The sequence below is a fragment of the Doryrhamphus excisus genome, chromosome 19 (genome assembly GCF_030265055.1).
Source record: "Doryrhamphus excisus isolate RoL2022-K1 chromosome 19, RoL_Dexc_1.0, whole genome shotgun sequence".
Taxonomy (NCBI): Eukaryota; Metazoa; Chordata; class Actinopteri; order Syngnathiformes; family Syngnathidae; genus Doryrhamphus; species Doryrhamphus excisus.
The window spans coordinates 15189976-15214854 of record NC_080484.1 but is presented as its reverse complement, the minus strand read 5'-3'; the positions used below and the strand labels follow the sequence as shown (position 1 = coordinate 15214854).

Here is a 24879-nt window from a genome sequence, read left to right as displayed (position 1 = left end):
ACTCTTTCTTTTGGCGGTTTGTTGTACCGTCACTAAACGCATCATTCTTTCCCCCTCAGATTGCCATTGGCTCTTCCAGCACTACCTGTCAGAGTGCCAACTGTATCTGGAGGCCGTGCCCGCCATGTTCCGCCTGGAGCTGCTGGAAAACATCTTCTCACTTCTCTTCCTCTCAAGCGCTGACTTTACCCCACCGAGTCCCAAAGATGTGACTATAGACGCAAGGGAAGCCAAATCGAGAAAGACACAGGCGGAGGAGGACCACAAGCGCCATCGCTCTCACCTGGACCTGGGCCACTACGTGCATGGCTGCAGGGGCTTCCTGGCGGATGTGGAGGCCATGGAGGGTTTTCTGAAGCTTCTCAAAGAAGGACTGGAGGGCATGTGTTTCTTGGGCCAAGGGCACGGACAGGAGACGGGGAGGGCGCTCCCCAGAGAAGCGGAGGTGGCGGAGAGCGTGGGGTGCTCTGTGGCGGCTGGGACGTTTGGCGCCCGACTGCAGAGGTTATCCAAACGCACCGCCGAGGCTCAGTGGAGGCTGCAGATCATCAGCAGCAATCAGGCCAGCAGAGACGGTGAGATCTGCACGGTATATGTTAGTATATGTTGGAATTCATTTTTTTATAATAATAATATTTTTGGCGGGCTGCCCGGCGGACGAGTGGTTAGCGCGCAGACCTCACAGCTAGGAGACCAGGGGTCAATTCCACCCTCGGCCATCTCTGTGTGGAGTTTGCATGTTCTTCCCGGTTTCCTCCCACATTCCAAAAACATGCTAGGTTAATTAGCCACTCCAAATTGTCCATAGGTATGAATGTGAGTGTGAATGGTTGTTTGTCTATATGTGCCCTGTGATTGGCTGGCCACCAGTCCAGGGTCTACCCCGCCTCTCACCCGAAGACAGCTGGGATAGGCTCCAGCACCCCCCGCGACCCTTGTGAGGATAAGCGGTAGAAAATGAATGAATAATAATAATAACATTTTTGATGGGCTGCACGGTGGTCGAGTGGTTAGCGCGCAGACCTCACAGGGTTCAATTCCACCCTCGGCCATCTCTGTGTGGAGTTTGCATGTTCTTCCCGGTTTCCTCCCACATTCCAAAAACATGCTAGGTTAATTAGCCACTCCAAATTGTCCATAGGTATGAATGTGAGTGTGAATGGTTGTTTGTCTATATGTGCCCTGTGATTGGCTGGCCACCAGTCCAGGGTCTACCCCGCCTCTCACCCGAAGATAGCTGGGATAGGCTCCAGCACCCCCGCGACCCTTGTGAGGATAAGCGGTTGAAAATGAATGAATGAATATTTTGCGGGCTGCACGGCGGCCGAGTGGTTAGCGCGCAGACTTCACCGCAAGGAGACCAGGGTTCAATTCCACCCTCGGCCATCTATGTGTGGAGTTTGCATGTTCTCCCTGTGCATGCGTGGGTTTTCTCCGGGTACTCCGGTTTCCTCCCACATTCCAAAAACATGCTAGGTTAATTAGCCACTCCAAATTGTCCATAGGTATGAATGTGAGTGTGAATGGTTGTTTGTCTATATGTGCCCTGTGATTGGCGGGCCACCAGTCCAGGGTCTACCCCGCCTCTCGCCCCAAGACAGCTGGGATAGGCTCCAGCACCCCCGCGACCCTCGGGAAGATAAGCGGTAGAAAATTAATGAATTAATGAATAATATTTTGCTATTCAAATAAATGAATACATTAAGTAAATTATTCCATTATCCTCCGCTTATTCGGGGGGTCCGGGTTGTGGGGGCGGCAGTCTCAATAGTGAAGCCCTACTCTACTCGGAGCCCATCCCGGGTGACTGAGCTTCTCACCCTACCTAACGTTACCCTAATATTTTTGACTTAACAACTATTAAATCATTCATTAATTAGATATTATTTTATTATGAATTAATATAGTATATAAACGTGCCACATTGTCATGTTTTTAAGCCTTAACATAAAGTTACTGCAATGGTGTTCGTGTTACGTGTTTATTTTTCCAATTGTGCCGTGAGTAAGACTTGTGTATGTGTAATCGACTTGCAGGTTCAGAAGATCCTCCGCGGATGTCAGGCGTCAGTAGCCGCGCCTCTTCTTCGGGACGCGGCAAGAGCTCCAGTTTAAGGCGAGGCAAGAAAGCCGTGAGACACGGCACAAAGAGACACGGCTCTGTGGAGAAACACGACAGTGAAGCTAGCACGAGTACTTCAGGTGCAGCGTTGGTTAATGACTTTTGCTGTAAATTCAGACTTTGTCATAACGGGTGCTTTGTTTGCAGAGGAGGGACGAGCCCACGGCGGGGGCGCTGTCCATGCGCCTCACAGCTGGTTGATCCCCGCCATGTTGTCCACTCCGGAATCTCTGCTCATGTCCTGTATCCGCCGCGGCAACTTCATGGAGGCCCATCAGGTTACCACGGCAACAGACTTGATGATTTATTGGTCACAAAGTCATTTTCTGTTTGTGTCCTGCACTACAGGTATCTCTGGTGTTCGACCTGGCGGCGTCTGCCCCCTGCGGCGAGCTGGCATTCATGGAGCGCTACGCAGAAATCCTGGTGGAGCTGGGCCGGGTGGAGGAGAAGATGGAGAGCCAGTCCGTGTCGTCGTCGTCGTCATCCTCCGAGGGCTTGGGGGTCGCCTCTGGGACGGGGCGAACTCGGCTGGGCAGCAGCGGACGCTCGACGCTGCAGGCTATCGGAAGCGCGGCGGCGGCAGGTACGGCATTTTAGATTGGGCAGGTGTACCTAATGTATTGGTTAGTAAGTGTGTGTGTGTGTGTGTTGGGAGGTGGGGGGCAAACATATGAAGGTCCAAACTCAACTCCGAACCCCTGACATCACTTTCTTTATCTCCATGCCACCAGAGTATATTCTCAGTAACAAACACGAGTACAGGTCTAATTTATTATGTCTCTTATATTGGGAAAAGGGTGACTATGGGGGTGTTATTTCATGTCCAGAGAGCTCTAATATTGTAAAAAGGTTTATTTTGAAGGTCATAAACAGGTGTTCTATGTCTTATTGTCTCTTATTATGTCTACTGTATTGGATAATAGGAGTGTAAAGGTGACTATAGGGGTGTTATTTCATGTCCAGAGAGCTCTAATATTGTAAAAAGGTTTATTTTGAAGGTCATAAACAGGTGTTCTATGTCTTATTGTCTCTTATTATGTCTACTGTATTGGATAATAGGAGTGTAAAGGTGACTATAGGGGTGTTATTTCATGTCCAGAGAGCTCTAATATTGTAAAAAGGTTTATTTTGAAGGTCATAAACAGGTGTTCTATGTCTTATTGTGTCTTATTATGTCTACTATATTGGATAATAGGAGTGTAAAGGTGACTATAGGGGTGTTATTTCATGTCTAGAGGGCTCTAATCATGGTAAAATGTGTGTTTAAAAGGTTGTAAACAGGTGTTCTATGTCTTATTTGTGTTATTTTCTGTTATTATGTCTACTGTATTGGATGACAGGAGTGTAAAGGTGACTATAGGGGTGTTATTTCGTGTCTAGAGGGCTCTAGTGTTAAAAAGTATATTTAGAAGGCGGTAAACAGATTTTCTATGTCTTTATTGTCTCTTATTATGTCTACTGTATTGGATAATAGGAGTTTAAAGGTGACTATAGGGGTGTTATTTCATGTCTAGAGGGCTCTAGTGTTAAAAAGTATATTTAGAAGGTGGTAAACAGATTTTATATGTCTTATTGCCTCTTATTATGTCTACAGTATTGGATAATAGGAGTGTAAAGGTGACTATAGGGGTGTTATGTCATGTCCAGAGGGCTCTAATATTGTTAAAAAGTTTATTTTGAAGGTGTTCTATGTCTTATGTCTTATTTTCTCTTATGATGTCTGCTATATTGGGTAGTAGGAGTGTAAAAATGACTATAGGGGTGTTATTCCATATCTAGAGAGCTCTAATCGTGAAAAAAGTGTATTTAGAAGATTGTAAACAGGTTTGTTTATGCTCTATGAAAATATTTGGCTTATAAATAAAATTCACTTATTACGGTTGGGTCTGCCATAAACAAGAGATTACTTTAGTCCTGGATGGCCAAAACTTTTGATTTATTTATTAACTGAGAGTTTAAGAGCACCGTATTTTGACAAACTGAATTTTAAAACATCATATTTCAATAAACTGTATAAACAAAAAAACATTTTGGTAATAAAGAAACAAATGGCGCTCATAACAACACATGTACTGTATGGCTGTGTCTGCAGGTGTGGCGTTCTACTCCATCTCCGACATAGCCGACCGCCTCCTCAGCACGCCGGCTCACCCGCTGCCGTCCCTGGAGGAAGGCTACTGGCTGAGCAGGTGCTCCCCTCAGCCAACCGGGATGACGGGCAAGCTGCTGGAAGAGCTCAGCCCCCCGGCCATGGCGGCCTTTGACCTGGCGTGCTGTCACTGCCAGCTTTGGAAGACGTCCCGGCAGCTTCTGGACACCGCAGAGCGTCGCCTCAGTTACAGCCTGGAAGCTCGAGGTATTTGCCCAAAAGTTGTAGGATGCCTTGTGGGATACGTGGTGGTTGGGGTTCATGTTCATGTTGGACCGTGTGCTCCCCCAGGAGTAAAAGTGGACCCCAAAGTGCCTGTTTCGGAGAACATTTGTGGATTTCCTGCGGTTTTAGAGCAGATCAGCAAAATACTTAACCATTCTACCACCAATAAGAGCGTGATCAAGACGTCAGGTGATTGGACTCCGTTGTAAGTTCGCCGCTTCCTGCACACGTTGTGCTTGAAGCTGTGTTCTTGTGTTCTTAGAAGGCGGCGGGGAGGAGCCGACCTACGCCTGCCCGTTTGGCCGCTGCATCCAGGAAGTGCTGCTCTGCTGCCACCCGACGCTGAGTGAAGAGTGCATCGCTGCCCGACTCGCTCTGAACCAACGTTTGGAGAACACCTTGCAGATCCTGAGCTCTTCCAGCGATGGAGCAGGTGAGCCAAGTCGCCGGGCAGCCTCGCTTGTGTTTAGTGTGACGTGAAACGGTCGTTTTGTAACAGAAAGCAGCACGGCGGCTTCAAGTTCTCTTATGACGCTGCTGGTGGATCAGGCCAACTTGAAGCCATCGGAGCTGGACGCTCACCCGGTGCGCTCCGGCACGCAGCAGCTGCTCCACGCTCTGGACCAGCTGTGCCCCTTCGAGCCCAATGGAGAGCTGGCCCGGCCTGACTTTGTGCGCACTTTTCTCAACTACGTCAACACGCTGGCAGGGGTGCTGGTGTGCAGCCTCGGTTCTGAAGGTTTGTGGACTGAGTGGAGAAGATGGTCCAAGGGGGAGGAATGTGACGGACTTGTTGGTTCTTTCAGACCACAGCAGTGAGGTCAAGCTGGGGAATCCGTTGTTGGTGTTACTTCAAGCTCCAGCGCAGCTTCTCTCCAACCTGCTGTTTGAGCGACAGGTGTCTCCTGACAGGTAAGATGACTCTCGGCCATTTGCCAACTTCAAATGGAATATTTTGGGAGTTAGAGGTTAGAAAGCCTGTTTACCACCTTCTAAATACACTTTTCCAACATTGTTTGAGCCCTCCAGACATGAAATAACACCCCTATAGTCGCCGTTAAACTCCTACTACCCAATTTAGTAGACATAATAACAGAAAATAAGACATAGAACACTTGTTTGCAACCTTTTAAACACACCCTTTACCATGATTAGAGCCCTCTAGACATGACATAACACCCCTATAATCACCTTTACACTCCTATTATCCAATACAGTAGACATAATAAGAGACAATATGACATAGAAAACCTGTTTGCTGCCTTCTAAACACACTTTTTAACACTACAGCCCTCTAGACATGAAATAACACCCGCTTTTCAGAGTACTCAAAGACGCTTACAGTAGAGAAAAAAAATAAAAATAGAGTTGAGTAAACGATGCATTAAAATACAATATCCAAACATTCACTCAGAGCTAAAACAAGGCTAAAAGCGGGGCGGGGCACAGCAGTCAGGTATAAAAAGTTATGATGTCACATAGCAGCATGGAAACGAATGCCTACACCTAGCGTTAAATAACTAAGCTAGCTGATGTGGTATGGCTAAAACTAACTAAGCTAGCTTATGTGGTATGGCTAAAACTAACTAAGCTAGCTTATGTGGTATGGTTAAAACTAACTAAGCTAGCTTATGTGGTATGGCTAAAACTAACTAAGCTAGCTTATGTGGTATGGCTAAAACTAACTAAGATAGCTTATGTGATATGGCTAAAACTAACTAAGCTAGCTTATGTGGTATGGCTAAACCTAACTAAGCCAGCTTATGTGGTATGGCTAAAACTAACTAAGCTAGCTAACATTAAAAACGGATTAAAATAGGTGGGTTTAGGATTTTTTGTACAATTTTGGCAATTTTCTTTTAAGATAAGAAATACGAAGAGTACAAAAAGATCCAAGAAATATCATTGAACTGGGTCAAGGTGTTCTCCCGCTTGATCCTCACAACAGTGAGGAAAAACAACGACAGAGTAAAAAAGATAACGTTCAGTGTGGATTTACCTTCTCTCGCGAGACCTGGCTCTCAACTCTCACCCGGAACTAATTCTTTCCCCAGCACCGTCGCCCATTTGTGACGTAATCGCTACTTGATTATGTAGTTCTCTGTTGACTATTTCCGCCGTAAGTCTCAGCTTTTTTTTTTTTTTTGCTAAATAAACCAACATGGAGCCAAACAAAGTTCCTGGCACTAGAACGTTAACAAAGAGGGTGAGGAACACAATTGAATTCAAGAAAGAAGTCGTAGCAAAGTATGAAAGTGGCATCCGCGTGGGCGATCTCGCCAGGATGTACGGGAAGACCAAATCGACAATAAGTACAATCCTGGCGAAGAAAGAAAAAATCAAGGAAGCTGATTTTGCCAAAGGAGTACACCTGATAACGAAACAGCGATCGCAAACGATGGAATACGTGGAGAAGTTGCTCTTGGTGTGGATCAATGACAAACAGTTAGCTGGAGACTGTGTTTCGGCCGCCATCATTTGTGACAAGGCGCGAAGGTTGTACGCGGATCTTGCTGAGAAAATGCCCGTCACTAGCGACGCCGTGGATGAATTTAAAGCCAGCAGAGGCTGGTTTGAGAATTTTAAGAAAAGGACCGGAATTCACAGCAGCGTCGCCAGTCAACGCGAGGCTGCGAGGGCGGACCACCGAGCCACGCAAGACTTCGTCAAGGAATTCAATGACTACATCATCGCCGAAGGATTTCTCCCACAACAAGTTTTTAATTGCGACGAAACGGGCCTTTTTTGGAAGAAAATGCCAAAGAGCACCCACATCACGCAGGAGGAAATGGCGCTCACAGGACCCAAGCCTATGAATGACAGACTGACGCTCTTATTTGCCGCAAACGCCAGCGGAGATTTTAAAATCAAGCCTTTACTCGTTTATCACGCAGAAAATCCCAGAGCCTTCAAAAGAAACAATGTTATCAAGAGCCAATTATGTGTCATGTGGAGGGCGAACAGTAAAGCGTGGATCACAAGGCGACTTTTCCTTCAGTGGATTAAGGAAGTTTTTGGCCCCAGTGTGGAAAAATACCTCCTGGAAAATCATTTACCCCTCAAGTGTCTCCTGGTGATCGACAACGCTCCTGCTCATCCTCCAGACTTGGAAGACCAGTTATTGGAGTTCAGCTTCATCAAAGTGATTTTTTTACCCCCGAACATCACTCCTCTAATTCAGCCCATGGAGCAGCAGGTCATCTCGACCTTCAAGAAGCTCTACACCAAAGCACAGCTTCAGCGGTGCCTGGAGGTGACCTCGGACACGGAGTTAACTTTAGTGGAGTTCTGGAGGAATCACTTCAGTATCCTTCACGGTATAAGTCTTATAGACCAGGCTTGGCAGGAACTGACTTCTTGTAGGATGAACTCAGCTTGGAGAAAACTGTGGCCTGATTGTGTTCTTCAAGACAATTTGGAAAGGTTTGAAACCGACCCCGTTGTGGAGTGTATTGTATCTTTGGGGAAGGTCTTAGGCTTGGATATTAGCCACCAGGATGTGGAAGAGTTAGCAAACGATCACAGGGAGGAGCTAACCACAGAGGAGCTGCAAGAACTTGAAGTGGAACACCACCAGGCTGCAGCCGAGGCTTCGGATGAGGAGGACAGCGGCAGAGAGGAGGAATGTGTGCCTTCTTGGCGGATTAAGGACGCGTGTGCAAAGTGGAGCGAGTTGCAAAGTTTTGTGGAGAAACATCACCCTAACAAAGGTGTTGCAAGCCGGGCCTGCAGCATGTTCAGCGATGAAGCCTTGTCGCATTTTCGGCAAATCTTAAAGAGACGGCAGACATCAGTGGACGCTTTGTTTGTGCCGCAGGGGTCGAACGATATTAAAAGAGAAATAAAGGAAGAAACCCTGTCTAGCTGATACCAATTACCTCTTGGCTTTTGTTCCGTCAATAGCTATTACTTAGAATGTTTTTTATCAATAAATTAAACAAATTATAGTAATGGTTTAATTTCATTTGAACATGCATCAGATTACAATTGAATGCATCCCATAATCAGTTCACAGTTCCACATGTCCAAAAAGAAGTAGGAAGAAGCAAAGCTTATTAAATCCTACCCCTCCATCTGGTACTTTTACAATCACTAACTCTTACATTTGTTCACTTCCTGCTTTCCTAATATAGTTTTTTTTTTTTTTTATCACGTACCCAAGTACGAGGTGATATGACCATACAATGACATAATGTGTACCATAGTAACTTTAATTCAGTTTATTTTTTTGTTTAGAAATGGAATATGGTAATGGTTTAATTTCATTTGAACATGCATCAGATTACAATTGAATGCATCACATAATCAGTTCACAGTTCCACATGTCCAAAAAGAAGTAGGAAGAAGCAAAGCTTATTAAATCCTACCCCTCCATCTGGTACTTTTACAATCACTAACTGTTACATTTGTTCACTTCCTGCTTTCTATAATACAGTTTAAGTTTTTTTTATATATAATTTAACAATGCTAATGTGTATTTTTCAGTAAATGACATTTTTCTATCTATTCACAAATGTTTGTTTGCACAAAACAACACAAACGTAGCAGAAAAAAATGAGACTATTTGACCATAGTGAGGTGGGGGGCCAACTTCTGCTGCGGGCCGCACTTTTGACACTCCTGGTTTATGGTAATAACTGAGCGATGAATAAAGCATCTCCATTCATTCATTCATTCATTTTCTACCGCTTTTTCCTCACGAGGGTCGCGGGGGTGCTGGAGCCTATCCCAGCTGTCTTGGGGCGAGAGGCGGGGGTACACCCTGGACTGATTGCCAGCCAATCACAGGGCACATATAGACAAACAACCATTCACACTCACATTCATACCTATGGACAATTTGGAGTGGCTAATTAACCTAGCATGTTTTTGGAATGTGGGAGGAAACCGGAGTACCCGGAGAAAACCCACGCATGCACGGGGAGAACATGCAAACTCCACACAGAGATGGCCGAGGGTGGAATCGAACCCTGGTCCTCCTAGCTGTGAGGTCTGCGCGCTAACCACTCGACCGCCGTGCATCTCCAGTATCTATTTAATAGAATTACATTGAAGTTGAGTGCCTTTAGCACGTGATAGGCTAGCTGGCTCTGGCAATGAAGCAAATCCATTGTTATTCTTTTCTATAGTTTTTTAATTGACAGGTCAAGTCAATTGTTTGGTGGCTTTTGTCGGTCCAGGCTGCTGTCGCTGCTGGGAGAGGCGGGGCTTCACATCAGCGTCCAGCAGGTCATCGTCCAACGCTGCTGTGATGTACTTCCCGTGTGGACCGCTTGTCCAGACCCAGACCGAGACTCAAGTCAAGCAAGAAAAGGGGACACGGTCTTCAGCGTGGACGCTTTGTCCTCGCTGCTCCAGCGGCACGCTAAGGAGCACGCGTCCACGCTCATGATGGCCGACCTTCAGTCCGACGCCGGCTCTGAGTCGTCATCGTCGTCACTGGGGGAGAACTCCACGTCAACCGTCAACCCTTCCGCCTCTCCTTCCTCCTCGGCACCGTCTTTTCTACTCACGCCTTCCGCTCTGGCCTTCCTGAAGTCTCGCAGCCCTCTGGTGGCCACGCTGGCGTGCTTGAGCGCTTGCAGAGGTGAGAACGCTCGCTCCCAGCCTTCTGGATGGTCAGGTTATTTCCGCAGCGGCCGCAAGGAGGCCGGCATGGATGGAGATCAGATTTCCAAGGAAGTCGACAACCTCCTTAAGGCGTTCCCCACCCTACGGGCGTATCTGCACTCCATGGCAGAACCGCTTCTGGGGTCCGCATTCTCTGACAGCGATGAGGGTTCTGCAGGACTCGGAGCGTCCGTGTGCGGGAAGCCTCTCGTCAGTCTCCTGCTGGGCGGTCCTCAGGAGGAAGTCGCCCGGGCTGCGGCGGCTGAGGCCTTCCAGCAGGCTCTGTGCTCCAAGGACCTGGGCCGAGCACTCAAGCTGCTGGAGCTGTACGGACCTGGCTGCAGCCAGCAGGGGGCGCTGAGGGACCGACTGCTTGCCTGGGCGGCCTTAGAGGGTGAGGGTGCAAATCTGGCACAACATATTGATTGATTGATGCAATGCTAGTCAGTCAGTGTCTATTGTGACTTCTTCTTCATCCACGGAAGGTGGCGAGGACGGCGTGGGACACTTGTTTCGGGTACAGGATGCCAACCTGCGTGCCGCCGTGGCCCTGCAGGCCCTGGATTGTTGGCCCCTGTCGGCATGTTTGGAGCTGCTGGACTTCTGCTTGGATGACGGCGACACGGAATCGTCACTGAGAGCCGACCTTCAGCAGAGGAGGAAAGAGTTGGACATTTATCGCTGGGTAACATGGGAATATTTATTTTCATTATTTATTGGAACATGTTTTCAAGGCTCCGCCTCTCGTTGGCAGATGTTGGTTTTACAACCGCCGTTGCCGTGGGCGACTTGGCAGGAGCTCAGTGCCGAGTCCAAAGCCAACTCCGAGTCCATGTTGGCCAGGATGCTGGAGGCCAAGGTGTGACGCCGGGCCGCACAACCTTATTCCACAATGTCGTGTCATTTCTTTTTTTTTTTTTTTCCGCAGGAATTTCTGCTTTGCGCACAGTGGGCGGAGCTTTATCCCGTTAGCGAGCAGTCCCGACTGCAGCTGCAGACGGAGCATTTGCTTCATCTTCTGGAGAAGGAACAAACAGATGAAGCTTTCCAGGTACACAGCATCCCCCGCATCCACGCACATTTGTTCACTTCCTGCTTTCCATAATACAGTATAAGTTTTTTTTTTTGTTTTATTTTAAATAATGCACCTCGTACCGAAGTACGAGGTGACAACAAACCAACCAAAATAAATACAAATAAAAATACTTATGTATATATAAACGTACACATGTTCGAAAGGGAGTGAGAAGAAGTCAAGACTTATCTAGTCGCACCCCCCCTAACCACCCAGATTCCAACCTCATCCCAACCAAACATATATTATTCCTTGTCTACCAGAATGAAAACCCCACATCCAACCACCCTCACCCGGGCTTGAGGCACCCAACTACGTGCCAAGAGCAACCAGTCCATTACTAGTCATCGTATCGTACATAGTCCAGTATAAAAGAAAGAAAAAAAAACAGATATAGAAAAAAAGATATAAAAAAAACATCAATGTTATGGTATCGTTTCAGTGAGATTGAAAAATAAAAGTAAGTGAGAGAAAAAAGAAAAATATTCTTTAAAATACCTCAAATTAAATAATCAGACTTGAGGAAGAGGAGGAAGAAGAAGTGGAAGAAGAGGAAGAGGTGGAAGAAGAAGTGGAAGAAGAGGAAGAGGCGGAAGAAGTGGAAGAAGAGGAAGAGGCGGAAGAGGAGGAAGAAGAAGAGGAAGAAAAGGAAGAGGAAGAAGCGGAAGAAAAGGAAGAGGAAGAAGCGGAAGAAAAGGAAGAGGAAGAAGCGGAAGAAAAGGAAGCGGAAGAAGAAGAGGAAGAAGAAGAGGAATAGGAAGAAGAAGAGGAATAGGAAGAGGAAGAAAAAGTGGAAGAAGAGGAAGAGGAGGAAGAAGAAGTGGAAGAGGAGGAAGAAAAGGAAGAGGAAGAAGAAGAGGGAGAAAAGGAAGAGGAAGAAGCAGAAGAAAAGGAAGAGGAAGAAGAAAAGGAAGAGGAAGAAGAAGAAGCGGAAGAAGAAGCGGAAGAAGAAGCGGAAGAAGAAGAGGCATAGGAAGAAGCGGAAGAAGAAGCGGAAGAAGAAGAGGCATAGGAAGAAGAAGTGGAAGAAGAGGAAGAAGAAGTGGAAGAAGAGGAATAGGAAGAAGAAGCAGAAGAAGAAGAGGAATAGGAAGACGAAGAGGAGGAAGAGGAAGAAAAAGTGGAAGAAGAGGAATAGGAAGAAGAAGAGGCATATGCATTGAAGATGTTAAAATTCTATGATGTAAATATTGTGTTTTGCGGACCCTCAGTGATATTCTGAGTAAAGGTATTGTATACTGTATACTGTATACTGTATACTGTGACACATAGTTGTACAGTATGTAGTAGTACAAACACACACGCTACACTTCCCTTGATGTGTTGTTTTAGCTTCTGGAGGGTCTGCCGTGCGGCCTGGACGTTTGCGAGCGAGCACTGGACCGCCGGCCCGGCTTGGCCGCGTGTCACTTCCTGGCCGACTATCTCACGCTGCACTTCCAGAGGCAGGTGTCTCCGGCACGGCGACGGCACATCCACACCCTCCATCTTGGGTCAAAGGTCGGTGAGAGGTCACCTTGCTTTATTTCTTTACATGGTCCCTTTTTTAAAAAAAAAATCCAACATTCAACTTCTTTTTGAAATATGATGTTATGATACTGACTTCATTCAAATAGTGTTTCTCTAATTATTTACAATTATTCTTTAGCATATTTAGCATGCATTTTATTCCATTCATTTTTTAAAATTCATTTAATTAAAACGAATTTTGAAAATTGAGTTTATTAAACGACAATGGTTTTAAAATTGTCAAAAAATAGTCTTCCGCTTCTTCTACCTCCTCTTCCTCTTCTTCATCCTATTCCTCTTCTTCTTCCGATTTCTCTTCTTCCACTTTTTCTTCCTCTTCCTCCTCTTCTTTTTCCTATTCCTCTTCTTCTTCCTGTTGCTCTTCTTCTTCCTCTTCTTCTTCCTGTTGCTCTTCTTCTTCCTCTTCTTCCACTTCCCCTTCCTCCTTTTTTTTCTTCTTCTTCTTCTTCCTATTCCTCTTCTTCTTCTTCTTCTTCTTTTTCTTCCTCTTCTTCCTCCTCTTCTTCCTCTACTTCTTCCTATGCCTCCTCTTCTTCCACTTTTTCTTCCTCCTCCTCCTCTTCCTCTTCTTCTTCCTATTCCTCTTCTTCTTGCTGTTGCTCTTCTTCTTCCTCTTCTTCTTCTTCCTCTTCTTCCACTTCCCCTTCCTCCTTTTTTTTCTTCTTCTTCTTCCTCTTCCTCTTGTTCCTCTTCCTCTTGTTCCTCTTCTTCCTCCTCTTCCACTTCTTCCTCTTCCTCTTCTTCCGCTTTTTCTTCCTCTTCTTCCGCTTCTTCTTCCTCTTCTTCTGCTTCTTCTGCTTCTTCTTCCTCTTCTTCCGCTTCCTCGGAAAATGACCTTATTAATTTATGATGAGATGTCATGATTGTTATTTAATATTGTGACTTTATTCTTGTCAAATTACTGCTGATTTTCTAATTTAACAGTATGTTGTTGTTTTTTTGTGAAATGATATTTTTATTCTTCCCTCAGGTGATGCTGACCCTGCCGTCCGCCGCCAGGCAGGACTACTTCCCGCTGCTGTCGGAGCCGCTGCTGATGCTGGAGCAGCTCTTGATGAACCTGAAGGTGGACTGGGCAGACGTGGCGGTGCGGACCCTCAGGAGCCTCCTGGCCGGTCAGGAGGCCGGCTTCGGGGCGGACGACATCGATGAGCTTCTGGCCGACTACGCCGGCAAGGCCCTCGACTTCACGTGCGCTCCCAGAGAGAGGTCCCGCTCCGGTCAGTCCCCGGGGAAGCGTGAAGCAGAATATGCGGCAGTACCTAATGAAGCGTCCTCTTGTGTGTTAGACTCTGTCATCAGCCTGCAGGATGCGCTCTCCCAGTGTTCGGCTCAGGACGGCAGCGGCGTCTTGTCGTCCGCTCGGCTGGAATCGCCGGCACCCTCTGCGAGTGAGTAGGCACTTCCTGTCAGAGGGGATCATGTGACGCACCAACAAATGCTAGGAGCATCCAGAAGGAAACAGGGGTGTCAAAGGGAAAATGAATGGATAGACAGATGCAACTTTGCCACTTTCATATTTTCTAAGAAGTTTGATATATTTCAAGATAAAACGTAAATCTCAGCTTTGTCATGCAGGTGAAAACGCTTATTATTAACTGGTTCCATCCCAGCCATGTTTCAGAAGACATTAGCGCTCGTTTTGGTGGATTTGGACTGATTTTCAAGGCACGCAGCCTATTGTGTTCTATATAGGCTTTTTGTTATTATTACAGTAAACCTCGGATATATCGGACTCGGATATATCGGAAATTCGCTCACAACGGACAGATAAAAAAGAACCGATTTTTCTGTAATGCATTTCCAATAAAAATTCATTGCATATATCGGATTTTTTATAACGGATTTCGCCTATTTCGGACAAAATCTCCAGTCCCGTTCCAATGCATTTCCATTAAATTTCCCTCACATATATCGGATGGCCGCATCGTGGCGCTCCGATTCGCCGAATGGTGACAGGCCGCTATACGACGTCATTTGCAGCGTTTGCAGCGTTGCCTGCGCGTCCAGGTACATTGGAAACATAGTCAAGGAAGTGCCTTTTTATAACGGATAAAATCCGATTTACACATATACCGGATATAAATCCCATATATGCGTAAAACGGACATTTTCCGGTATACGCATATAACGGATTTCGCTTATATCGGACAAAACCAGTGGGAACGATTGAATCCGATATATCCGAGGTTTACTGTATTATTTTATTCATTCATTCATTTTCTACAGCTTATCCTCACGAGGGTCGCGGGGGGTGCTGGAGCCTATCCCAGCTGTCTTCGGGCGAGAGGCGGGGTACACCCTGGACTGGTGGCCAGCCAATCACAGGGCACATATAGACAAACAACCATTCACACTCACATTCATACCTATGGACAATTTGGAGTGGCTAATTAACCTAGCATGTTTTTGGAATGTGGGAGGAAACCGGAGTACCCGGAGAAAACCCACGCATGCACGGGGAGAACATGCAAACTCCACACAGAGATGCCCGAGGGTGGAATTGAACCCTGGTTTTATTATTTTATTATTAGAATATTTTATTTATTCCCAGAATATTCTGCAACACTTTAGCAAAATTTCGGGGGGGGGGGGCAGACAATATATTTTACACGTAACAGTCCACCTGGTATTATTGTATCTGTAAAATTGTCATGCAATCTGCTATTATTATTTATTATTTTATATTTATATTAAAATATTTTAAAAATAATAAAATATTATAATAATTAAAATAAAATTAAAATAATAATAATAATTATATTATTATTATGTAAAATATGCAAATATAACAATATTATTATATATAATTAATATAATAATTAACATTAATACAATAAATATAATAATCATAATAGTTATAATAATAATATAATAATTTTTATTTTAATTTTTAAATTTAAATTTAGAGCAGGCCTAAAGCTTGTAACCGGGGCATGCCCATAGAAGGAAGTCCGGCTCAAAGCGACGTCACAAAAAGTCGGCGTTAAGATGGCTTTGCACACTCTTGCACACTTAGACTTTCGTTCATTAATTAATAAATCCTCCCAGTCCAGGGTGTACCCCGCCTCTCGCCCAAGTCAGCTGGGATAGGCTCCAGCATTAGGGTTGAGTGTGTGTGCTGGAGCCTATCCCAGCTGACCCCTGGCCAAGATGCGGGCCAATCGCACTCTGGAGACCCCTGTTGTAAGCACTTGGTTGTCAGGTTGACATTTTCTCCGTCCGACGTCTCCCAACAGGTGCCACGCCCACGCACACGCCCTCGTCAAACAGCGCTGACAGAGATCGTGAACGAAAACGCTCATCGCCCGCCAAGTTCCAGCCTCCGGAGCAACCCCCGGCCCAGAAGGACTGGGTGCCCGACACCCAGCAGCATGTTTGCATGGTGTGTCGGCGCGAGAGGTTCACCATGGTGAGTCACGACAGGCAGAAGGAGTTGGCGGAGATAACTAACGCCGTTCCCACCCTTGTACTCCTTCTCAGTTCAACCGCCGCCATCACTGCCGGAGGTGCGGCCGCTTGGTTTGTCACGCCTGTTCCGAGCGCAAGATGGCCGTGGAGGGGTGTCCCGGCGAGGAGGTCAGGGTCTGTGACCAGTGTTATTCCTACTTTCACCCACAGTAAGTCCCACCCTGCTCACCCTGGGTGCCATTTTCCTCTTTCACTCACCAAATATACGTACAGTATGCAGTACACTGTATACACTATACTTTATACTGTATACACACAGCAGTAAATACATCCACACAAGGTGTCCCCAAAAGGATTGTACTTTTATATTCACATGAAATTACATTCACATGCATATTTCTTAACATATACAGTATATATTATATCAATAAAATAAAAATAAAGAAAATTAATAAAAAAATAAAATAAATATCTATCAAAGGTATCTTCTAAAAGGAGTAAAATATAAAATTAAAAATATATATATAGAAAATATAAAATATAAAATGTGTATTCATCCATCCTCGTTAAAGCACATATATTTGAAATGTATATATAATGTCAACATATAAATACCTGAAAATATAAAAGCATTTTTTATTGTATTTTTATATTCACACCCCTTTATGACATAACACATTTACATTCAAATACATATTTGGAATATGTATTCATGATATCAATAAAATGAGTACCTTTTTTAATACAATAAATGCATATTTCTAACATATACAATATATATTATATCAATAAAATAAAAATAAAGAAATTTTAAATAATTAAAAATAAATAAAATAAATATCTATCAGAGGTATCTTCTAAAAGGAGTAAAAATATATAATATAAATAATATAATAATATAAAATCCAAAATATATATATAAAAAATAAAAGATATAAAATGCGTATTCATCCATCCTCATTAAAGCACATATATTTGAAATGTATAAAAAATATCAACATATAAATACCTGAAAATATAAAAGCATCCAAGTTATCCTCTTAAAGGAGTTACATTTTAAATTGGACCTGAATTGTATTTTTATATTCACATCCCATTATGACATAACACATTTACTTTCAAGTTCATATTTGGAAAATGTATACATGATATCAATAAAATCAGTACCTTTTTTTAATACAATAAAATATATTGCATAAATATGGAAAAATCTAGAATTGTACCTGTACTGTATTGATTCAAATTCAATCATTTCTTACATTAAATGACGTGAAAACGTTCAAACACACATTTTGTAAAACTGCAATCATACGATTGAATATTTGATTTTGTTTTTTTGTTGTTTTTTCTTCCTATGTGCAGTAGCGATGACGAGCTGGAAGCAAGTGAAGGTAAGCAAAGTCAAAGCCACTTTTCCAGTTTCTAGCGAGCACGTGGAGATGCTAAATACGTAGATGTACCTGGAACACTTGTCACCTGATGAATACGCCCCTCCGTGCAGTGGCGGCGAGCCCCGCCTCCACGGAAGACGTCCTCAACGGCATTCTGCACCTGCCTGAGGTGGCCCCAAGGCAGTTTCGGCTGTCCACGGACCCCGTGGAGAACCAGCTGCGGCGAAGCGAGTTCTACTACGAGCAGGTCTGGGAACGTAAACTTAAAAAAAAAATTTTTTTTAAGGTTTTGAGTGTTTGGTTGATGTCTTTCTAAAACTCCCAAGGCGCCCAGTGCACATCTCTGCGTGGCCATCTTGTCCCTGCACAGCGACCAGACGGCGTGCGGCCACCAGCTCATCGCCCACTGCCGCTCGCTCTCCCGGAAGCTGACCAACCCGGAGGTGGACGCATGCCTGCTGACGGACATCATGCGCCGGCTGCTCTTCAGCGCCAAGCTGATGTTCGTCAAAGTCGGACGCAGCCACGACCTGGCGCTGTGTGACAGGTGAGCGAGCTGGGTTACGGGCGTGTGCCAACATGCCCTCTCGTGCACCCATGGCTTTAATGCTAATAACCCCCGGGGGCGCTACAAACCTTTTCCCATGCTGAATGCTGAATGATATTAAATCAATACAAAAACAGCCCCCGGGCCGCACTTTGGACACCTTACGTTTATCATCACGCTATGTTTAGAGCTACATGCTAATATTACATTTCAGTGTTATGGTAGGTTGTGAGTGACATGCTAACATTACATTTCAGCATCATGCTAGGTTGTGAGTGACATGCTAACATAACATTTTAGCATCATGCTAGGTTGTGAGTGACATGCTAACATAACATTTTAGCATCATGCTAGGTTGTGAGTGACATGCTAACATTACAGTTCAGCATCATGCTTGGTTGTGAGTGACATGCTAACATAACATTTTAGAGTCATGCTAACATTAAATCTTAGCATTATGCTAGGTTGTGAGCTACATGCTAACGTAACATTTTAGCATCATGCTAGGTTGTGAGTGACATGCTAACATTACATTTCAGCATCATGCTAGGTTGTGAGTGACATGCTAACATAACATTTCAGCATCATGCTAGGTTGTGAGTGACATGCTAACATTAAATCTTAGCATTATGCTAGTTTGTGAACTACATGCTAACATAACATTTTAGCATCATGCTAGGTTGTGAGTGACATGCTTAACATTACATTTTAGCATCATGCTAGGTTTTGAGCGACATTAACATTACATTGCAGCATCATGTTAAGCTGTGAGCTACATGCTAACATAACATTTTAGCATCATGCTAGGATGTGAGCTACATGATAATATTACATTTTAGCATCATGCTAGGTTGTGACCTCCATGCTAATGCTAGGCTAGGTTGTGAGCCACATGCTAACATTACATTTTAACATCATGCTGGGTTGTGAGCTACATGCTATCATTATGCTAGGATTGCCATGTATTCAAAGTAAATGATCAGCCCCCACATCTGGTTGGTAGTTGTTTTAAGATGTGTAGTGAAGCCTGCATTCTTTTAAGCGCTGCTACTGTCTTCTTCATTCCACAGTTACATCAGCAAAGTTGACGTGCTGAAGATTTTAGTGGCGGCTAATTACAAACATGTTCCTTCCCTGGACGACATCCTGGAGACATCAGCTGTGACGCGACTGCGCAACCAGCTCTTGGAGGCGGAGCATTACCAGCTAGCAGTGGAGGTGAGGAGAAAAATCATCATGGATGTTCTGACCATCTTCTCCTACTGATCCAGTCAAACAAGTTCTAAACGGTGGCATTCTTCTGGAAGGTGTCCACCAAGAGCGGTCTGGACCCTGGCGCTGTGTGGCAAGTCTGGGCCATGGCCTCGTTGAAGGCGGGCAACCTCACGGGGGCCCGGGAGAAGTTTGCACGCTGCCTGAAGGCCCCCGTGGACCGGAACCAGCTCAACCCGGGCCCCACGCTTCTCCAGGAGATTGTGAAGCACCTCGAGACCACCGTGAGACCCGCTCTGTCCACGGTAGGGCATTCAAGCCACAGAGTCCAAAAAAAATGAAAATTGTGAAAATTGAACTTAAAATGTTGTATTTTCATGAGAAAGTTTGAATTTTGTGAGAATAAACACGTAATATTGGGAGGAAAAAATATGTCAATTTAGTAACACATAGAGTTGAAATATTAAAGACAAAACAGCGAACAGCGCAGGCCTCTGTCAAGCACTGTACATACTAACGTTAGCATGCTAACTCCTAGCATGATAGTGTTTGCATATCAATAATAGTCTACCTATGAAAGCGGCTAAAAAATGATACTATGCTAAGCATGCTAACACCTAGCGTGATATTGCTAAATGTTTATATAGTAGTTTACCTATGAAAATTGATAAAAAATGATACTATGCTAAGCATGCTAACACATAGCGTGATAGTGCTAAATAGTTATATAATAGTCTATCTATGAAAATTTATTTAAAAAATGATACTATGCTAAGCATGCTAACACCTAGCGTGATAGTGCTGAGTGTTTATATAATAGTCTACCTATGAAAACGGCAAAAAAATGATACTATGCTAAGCATGCTAATACCTAGTATGATAGTGCTAAACATTTATATAATAGTCTACCTATGAAAATTGATTAAAAAATGATACTATGCTAAGCATGCTAACACATAGCGTGATAGTGCTAAATGTTTATATAATAGTCTACCTATGAAAACGGCTAAAAAAATTATACTATGCTAATAATGCTAACACCAAGGGTGATAGTGCTAAATGTTTATATAATAGTCTACCTATGAAAATTTAGAAAAAATGATACTATGCTAAGCATGCTAACACATAACGTGGTAGTGCTAAGTGTTTATATAATAGTCTACCTATGAAAAAGGCTAAAAATGATACTATGCTAAGCATGCTAACACACAGCGTGATAGTGCTAAATGTTTATATAATAGTCTACCTATGAAAACGGCTAAAAAATGATACTATGCTAAGCATGCTAACACCAAGGGTGATAGTGCTAAATGTTTATATAATAGTCTACCTATGAAAAAGGCTAAAAATGATACTATGCTAAGCATGCTAACACACAGCGTGATAGTGCTAAATGTTTATATAATAGTCTACCTATGAAAACGGCTAAAAAATGATACTATGCTAAGCATGCTAACACCAAGGGTGATAGTGCTAAATGTTTATATAATAGTCTCCCTATGAAAATTGATTAAAAAAATGATACTATGCTAAGCATGCTAACACCAAGGGTGATAGTACTAAATGTTATGTAATAGTCTACCTATGAAAATGGATTAAAAAAATGATACTATGCTAAGCATGCTAACACATAGCATGATGGTGCTAAATGTTTATATCATAGTCTTCCTATGAAAACGGCGAAAAAATGATACTATGCTAAGCATGCTAACACATAGCATGATAGTGCTAAGTGTTTATATAATTGTCGACCTATGAAAACGGCTAGAAATGATACTATGCTAAGCATGCTAACACCTAGTGTGATAAAGCTGAGTGTTTATATTATAGGCCCTGCGTGGCCCTCGCTGAGGGGGAAGGTTTGGACACCCCCGCTGTAGAGCTAAGAAAGGGCGTCTCTTTGTCCTCCGCAGTCTTTCAGCGAGGACATCTTGGCCTCCCTGCACGAGCTGGAGGAGGCTCTCAATGACAACGGCCCAGCGGAGAAAGCGGACTCCCGGAGCCAGCGGAGCGTCCTCCATGAGGAGTGCCTGTACTACCTGAACACCTACGGCACTCTCTTGGCACTCGTCAGCTTCTACATGCGTCATGACAGCATGACCGAGGCGCTCTCGCTCCTCCTCAACAAGGCCAGCCTCCATTTTTTCCCCACTGATATGAGCAGTGACGATCCGCTCCATCCATATTCACGTCACGCCGTCTTCTCCCCGTCAGGACTCCCCGGAGGATGTCTTCCTCGAGGGCGTGCTGCAGCCCGCTCTGGAGAGAGGGCGTTTGGGGACGTTGCAGGACATCCTGGAAAAGCTGGACCCCAGTCTGGAAGCGTGCAGCCGCTACCTCATCGCCTCCTGCCAGTTCCTGCAGCGGCGAGGCTACTTCCACACGCTCTATCAGCTCCAGCAGTTCATGATGGTTAGACTTCCTTTGGTTTTCACCTGCCCCGCTTTTGCACCGTGGTCATTGGATATGTCTGCATGCATAGGATCACGTGCGTGCGGCCATGACATGCATCCGCTTCTTCACACATGGAGCCACTTCATACCAGCAGCTGGGGGACCAACAGGTACACACACACACACACACACACACACAGGCCCACAAGTTCAAATACTGCACCGTAGTACATAATACTACAGTAGTATTAATACATAATACACATTCAAGAATAATAGTCACATTCATTCATTTTCTACCGCTTTTCCTCGCGGGGGTGCTGGAGCCTATCCCAGCTGTCTTTGGGCGAGAGGCGGGGTACACCCTGGACTGGTGGCCAGCCAATCACAGGGCACATATAGACAACCATTCCCACCCACATTCATGTATATATGTGTGTGTATATGTGTATGTATATATATATATGTGTGTGTGTGTGTGTGTGTGTGTATATATGTGTATATGTGTATATATATATATATATATATATATATATATATATATGTATTTATATATATATATGTGTGTGTGTGTATATATGTGTATATGTGTATATATATATATATATATATATATATATATATATATATATATGTATTTATATATATATATATATATATATATATATATATATATATGTATTTATATATATATATGTGTGTGTGTGTATATTAAAAAGTATTTTTTTTAAATTATTTACATGTGGATACAGGTCAAATGTACGATTAATTATTATATAAATATTATGTATATATAGAAAATAAAATCAAAACATCTCATTTGTCAGTAATCATTTAAAATAACTAAAAATGTAGACAAAATAGGTTCTTTTTGCTAAATAACATCAAATATAATTATTCAAGAAATAATTATTTCATATCTACAATGAAAAAAAACATCTCATTCATCAGTAATAATGAATACATAATACATATCAAATGTATGCATATACCACTGTAAAAATAAATCCTATATTTATTATATTATATATTTTCATCCATCCATCCATCCGTTCATTTTCTACACCGCTTATCCTCTCTTGGGTGGGGGTATGCTGGAGCCTATCCCAGCTGATTTCAGGCGAGAGGCGGGGTACACCCTGACACCCTGTGTGGCCTTCATGCTAACCACTCGTCCACCATGCAGCCGATTCAATACATAATGTATGTCAGCAAATAGTGATTGCATATACATAAATGTGTAATGCATTTTAAAAATTCAATGAAAACACGTCATTGGTCATAAATATTTAATAAATGCGTACTACTACAGGACAAATGTACAGCCTACTAAGATGTATCACTAAGATACAACTAAAAAGCATGTGACATGTTGATGTCTTTGATCAGGTTTTTTTGGTCTAGTGTTGATAAAACTTTGCACGGCGGTCCTTGAACGCACCGTAGTTGTGGTACTCCATTTCTACTGCTTTTTCCACACGAGGGTGGAGGGGGGTGCTGGAGCCTATCCCAGCTGTCTTCGGGCGAGAGGCGGGGTACACCCTGGACTGGTGGCCAGCCAATCACAGGGCACATATAGACAAACAACCATTCACACTCACATTCTTTGTGGTACTCCAGTAGTGTAATATTTACATTAAGCTAGCAGGAGGATTTGGAGGGGGGGGGGTAACCCAGACATAAACATTTGAATGTGTGCAGCGCTGGTTGGTGCGAGCCAAAGAGCACCTGAGGACGTACTTGCAGGAGCAGCAATGTCGAGGCGGCAGCAGGAGGAAGTCCCAAACGGGCTCGTTCAGGAAGATGATGTCATCAAGCGACGTCTCCAGGTAGCATCCTGTTTGTGTCCTGTTTGCCGCTCGTGTTTTTTTTTTTTATACGTCCCTCCTTGTGTGTCGCCGTCAGGCACATGAACACCATCGAGCTGCAGCTGGAGGTGACCCGCTTCCTGCACCGATGCGAGACGGCGGCTTCCGCTGGATCGGGTCCCCTTCCCACCTTGTTTGGAGGAAGCCCCATGAAGGCGGAGGTGGCCTGCAAGGTGAGACGCCAGACATTTCACATTTCATTCATGCTGGAAAGTAGTGTTTCCACTCAATGATCCGCAGCTCACCCGGTTCTGGCAGCACTCGTGCAGATCTCCAGAATGATGGAAAATAATGTTTGTGTGATTGTAGGTGATGCTAGGAGGTAAAAACATCGAGGAAGGCTTTGGTATCGCCTACAGAGTCATCCAGGTAAATACGATGACATCACCGATGCGTACTATGGAGACATGTTGTCCCCAAATGTCCACCATTTTGTCCTCGGTGCAGGACTTCCAGCTGGAGGCCCAGGCCGTGTACGTGCGGGCCGGCCAGCGTCTCATGCGTCAAAGGAAATTCGGCGCCGCGCGGCAGCTGCTCAAGTGCGTCATCGAGTCCGGCACGGCCACCAGGAACGACGGCGACGCGCTCATTCTCAGCTGCGTAGCCGTGGCGGACAAAGGAGCGGCCGATGTGAGTGACGGAGATTGATGGCGCCGCCATCTTTGCATCATGACGCATCTTTGCTGTTTCACTGTTTAGGCCAAAGAGTTGGAGAGCCTCGTTCTGGAAACAAAGAGCACAGAAAACAAGGTAACGCTTTGGTCACATGACCCTGGCTTCATCTACGCTATTCTTGCTTGAGAGCATTTCTGTCATCTTCATATTCAAAGGAGACAATCTAACTTTATTGCTACTCTGTCGTGTGTTAGTTAAAAGTAGACAAAATGGGAACGTTTTAATAGTGTTTGCAGATTGGTTTCTTCATTTCAAATCAATTCATCGTGTTTTGCATCCTAGCGCGCAAGCCACACAGCTAGGAGACCCGAGTTCGATTCCACCCGCGGCCATCTCTGTGTGGAGTTTGCAAGTTTGCGCGTTCTCCCCGTGCATGCGTGGGTTTTCTCCGGGTACTCCGGTTTTCTCCCACATTCCAAAAACATGCTAGGTAATAATAATAATAATAATAATAGGCGGCACGGCGGTCGAGTGGTTAGCACACAGACCTCACAGCTAGGAGACCAGGGTTCAATTCCACCCTCGGCCATCTCTGTGTGGAGTTTGCATGTTCTCCCCGTGCATGCCTGGGTTTTCTCCGGGTACTCCGGTTTCCTCCCACATTCCAAAAACATGCTAGGTTAATTAGCCACTCCAAATTGTCCATAGGTATGAATGTGAGTGTGAATG

General features: G+C 44.4%; 1 protein-coding gene across 3 annotated transcripts in view; it reads left to right on the top strand.

Annotated features, from left to right (window-relative positions):
• zfyve26 (zinc finger, FYVE domain containing 26) overlaps nucleotides 1–24879 on the top strand; it is a 36693-nt gene that overhangs the window by 8600 nt on the left and 3214 nt on the right. For 2 of the 3 annotated variants that reach the window (XM_058056979.1, XM_058056977.1), the window contains exons 12-42: nucleotides 60–575; nucleotides 2037–2201; nucleotides 2269–2399; nucleotides 2470–2707; nucleotides 4217–4480; nucleotides 4565–4687; nucleotides 4761–4931; nucleotides 4998–5237; nucleotides 5305–5410; nucleotides 9679–10502; nucleotides 10594–10793; nucleotides 10863–10967; nucleotides 11037–11159; nucleotides 12516–12683; nucleotides 13684–13933; nucleotides 14003–14104; nucleotides 15953–16125; nucleotides 16197–16333; nucleotides 17487–17515; nucleotides 17626–17762; nucleotides 17842–18062; nucleotides 19133–19280; nucleotides 19370–19579; nucleotides 21188–21403; nucleotides 21489–21686; nucleotides 21757–21837; nucleotides 23369–23496; nucleotides 23573–23708; nucleotides 23845–23904; nucleotides 23983–24165; nucleotides 24235–24285. In XM_058056979.1, coding sequence (XP_057912962.1) covers nucleotides 60–575; nucleotides 2037–2201; nucleotides 2269–2399; nucleotides 2470–2707; nucleotides 4217–4480; nucleotides 4565–4687; nucleotides 4761–4931; nucleotides 4998–5237; nucleotides 5305–5410; nucleotides 9679–10502; nucleotides 10594–10793; nucleotides 10863–10967; nucleotides 11037–11159; nucleotides 12516–12683; nucleotides 13684–13933; nucleotides 14003–14104; nucleotides 15953–16125; nucleotides 16197–16333; nucleotides 17487–17515; nucleotides 17626–17762; nucleotides 17842–18062; nucleotides 19133–19280; nucleotides 19370–19579; nucleotides 21188–21403; nucleotides 21489–21686; nucleotides 21757–21837; nucleotides 23369–23496; nucleotides 23573–23708; nucleotides 23845–23904; nucleotides 23983–24165; nucleotides 24235–24285 — 5834 coding nt within the window. The remainder of the gene's footprint in view (nucleotides 1–59; nucleotides 576–2036; nucleotides 2202–2268; nucleotides 2400–2469; nucleotides 2708–4216; nucleotides 4481–4564; nucleotides 4688–4760; nucleotides 4932–4997; nucleotides 5238–5304; nucleotides 5411–9678; nucleotides 10503–10593; nucleotides 10794–10862; nucleotides 10968–11036; nucleotides 11160–12515; nucleotides 12684–13683; nucleotides 13934–14002; nucleotides 14105–15952; nucleotides 16126–16196; nucleotides 16334–17486; nucleotides 17516–17625; nucleotides 17763–17841; nucleotides 18063–19132; nucleotides 19281–19369; nucleotides 19580–21187; nucleotides 21404–21488; nucleotides 21687–21756; nucleotides 21838–23368; nucleotides 23497–23572; nucleotides 23709–23844; nucleotides 23905–23982; nucleotides 24166–24234; nucleotides 24286–24879) is intronic. The other variant, XM_058056978.1, reaches the window with a different exon arrangement.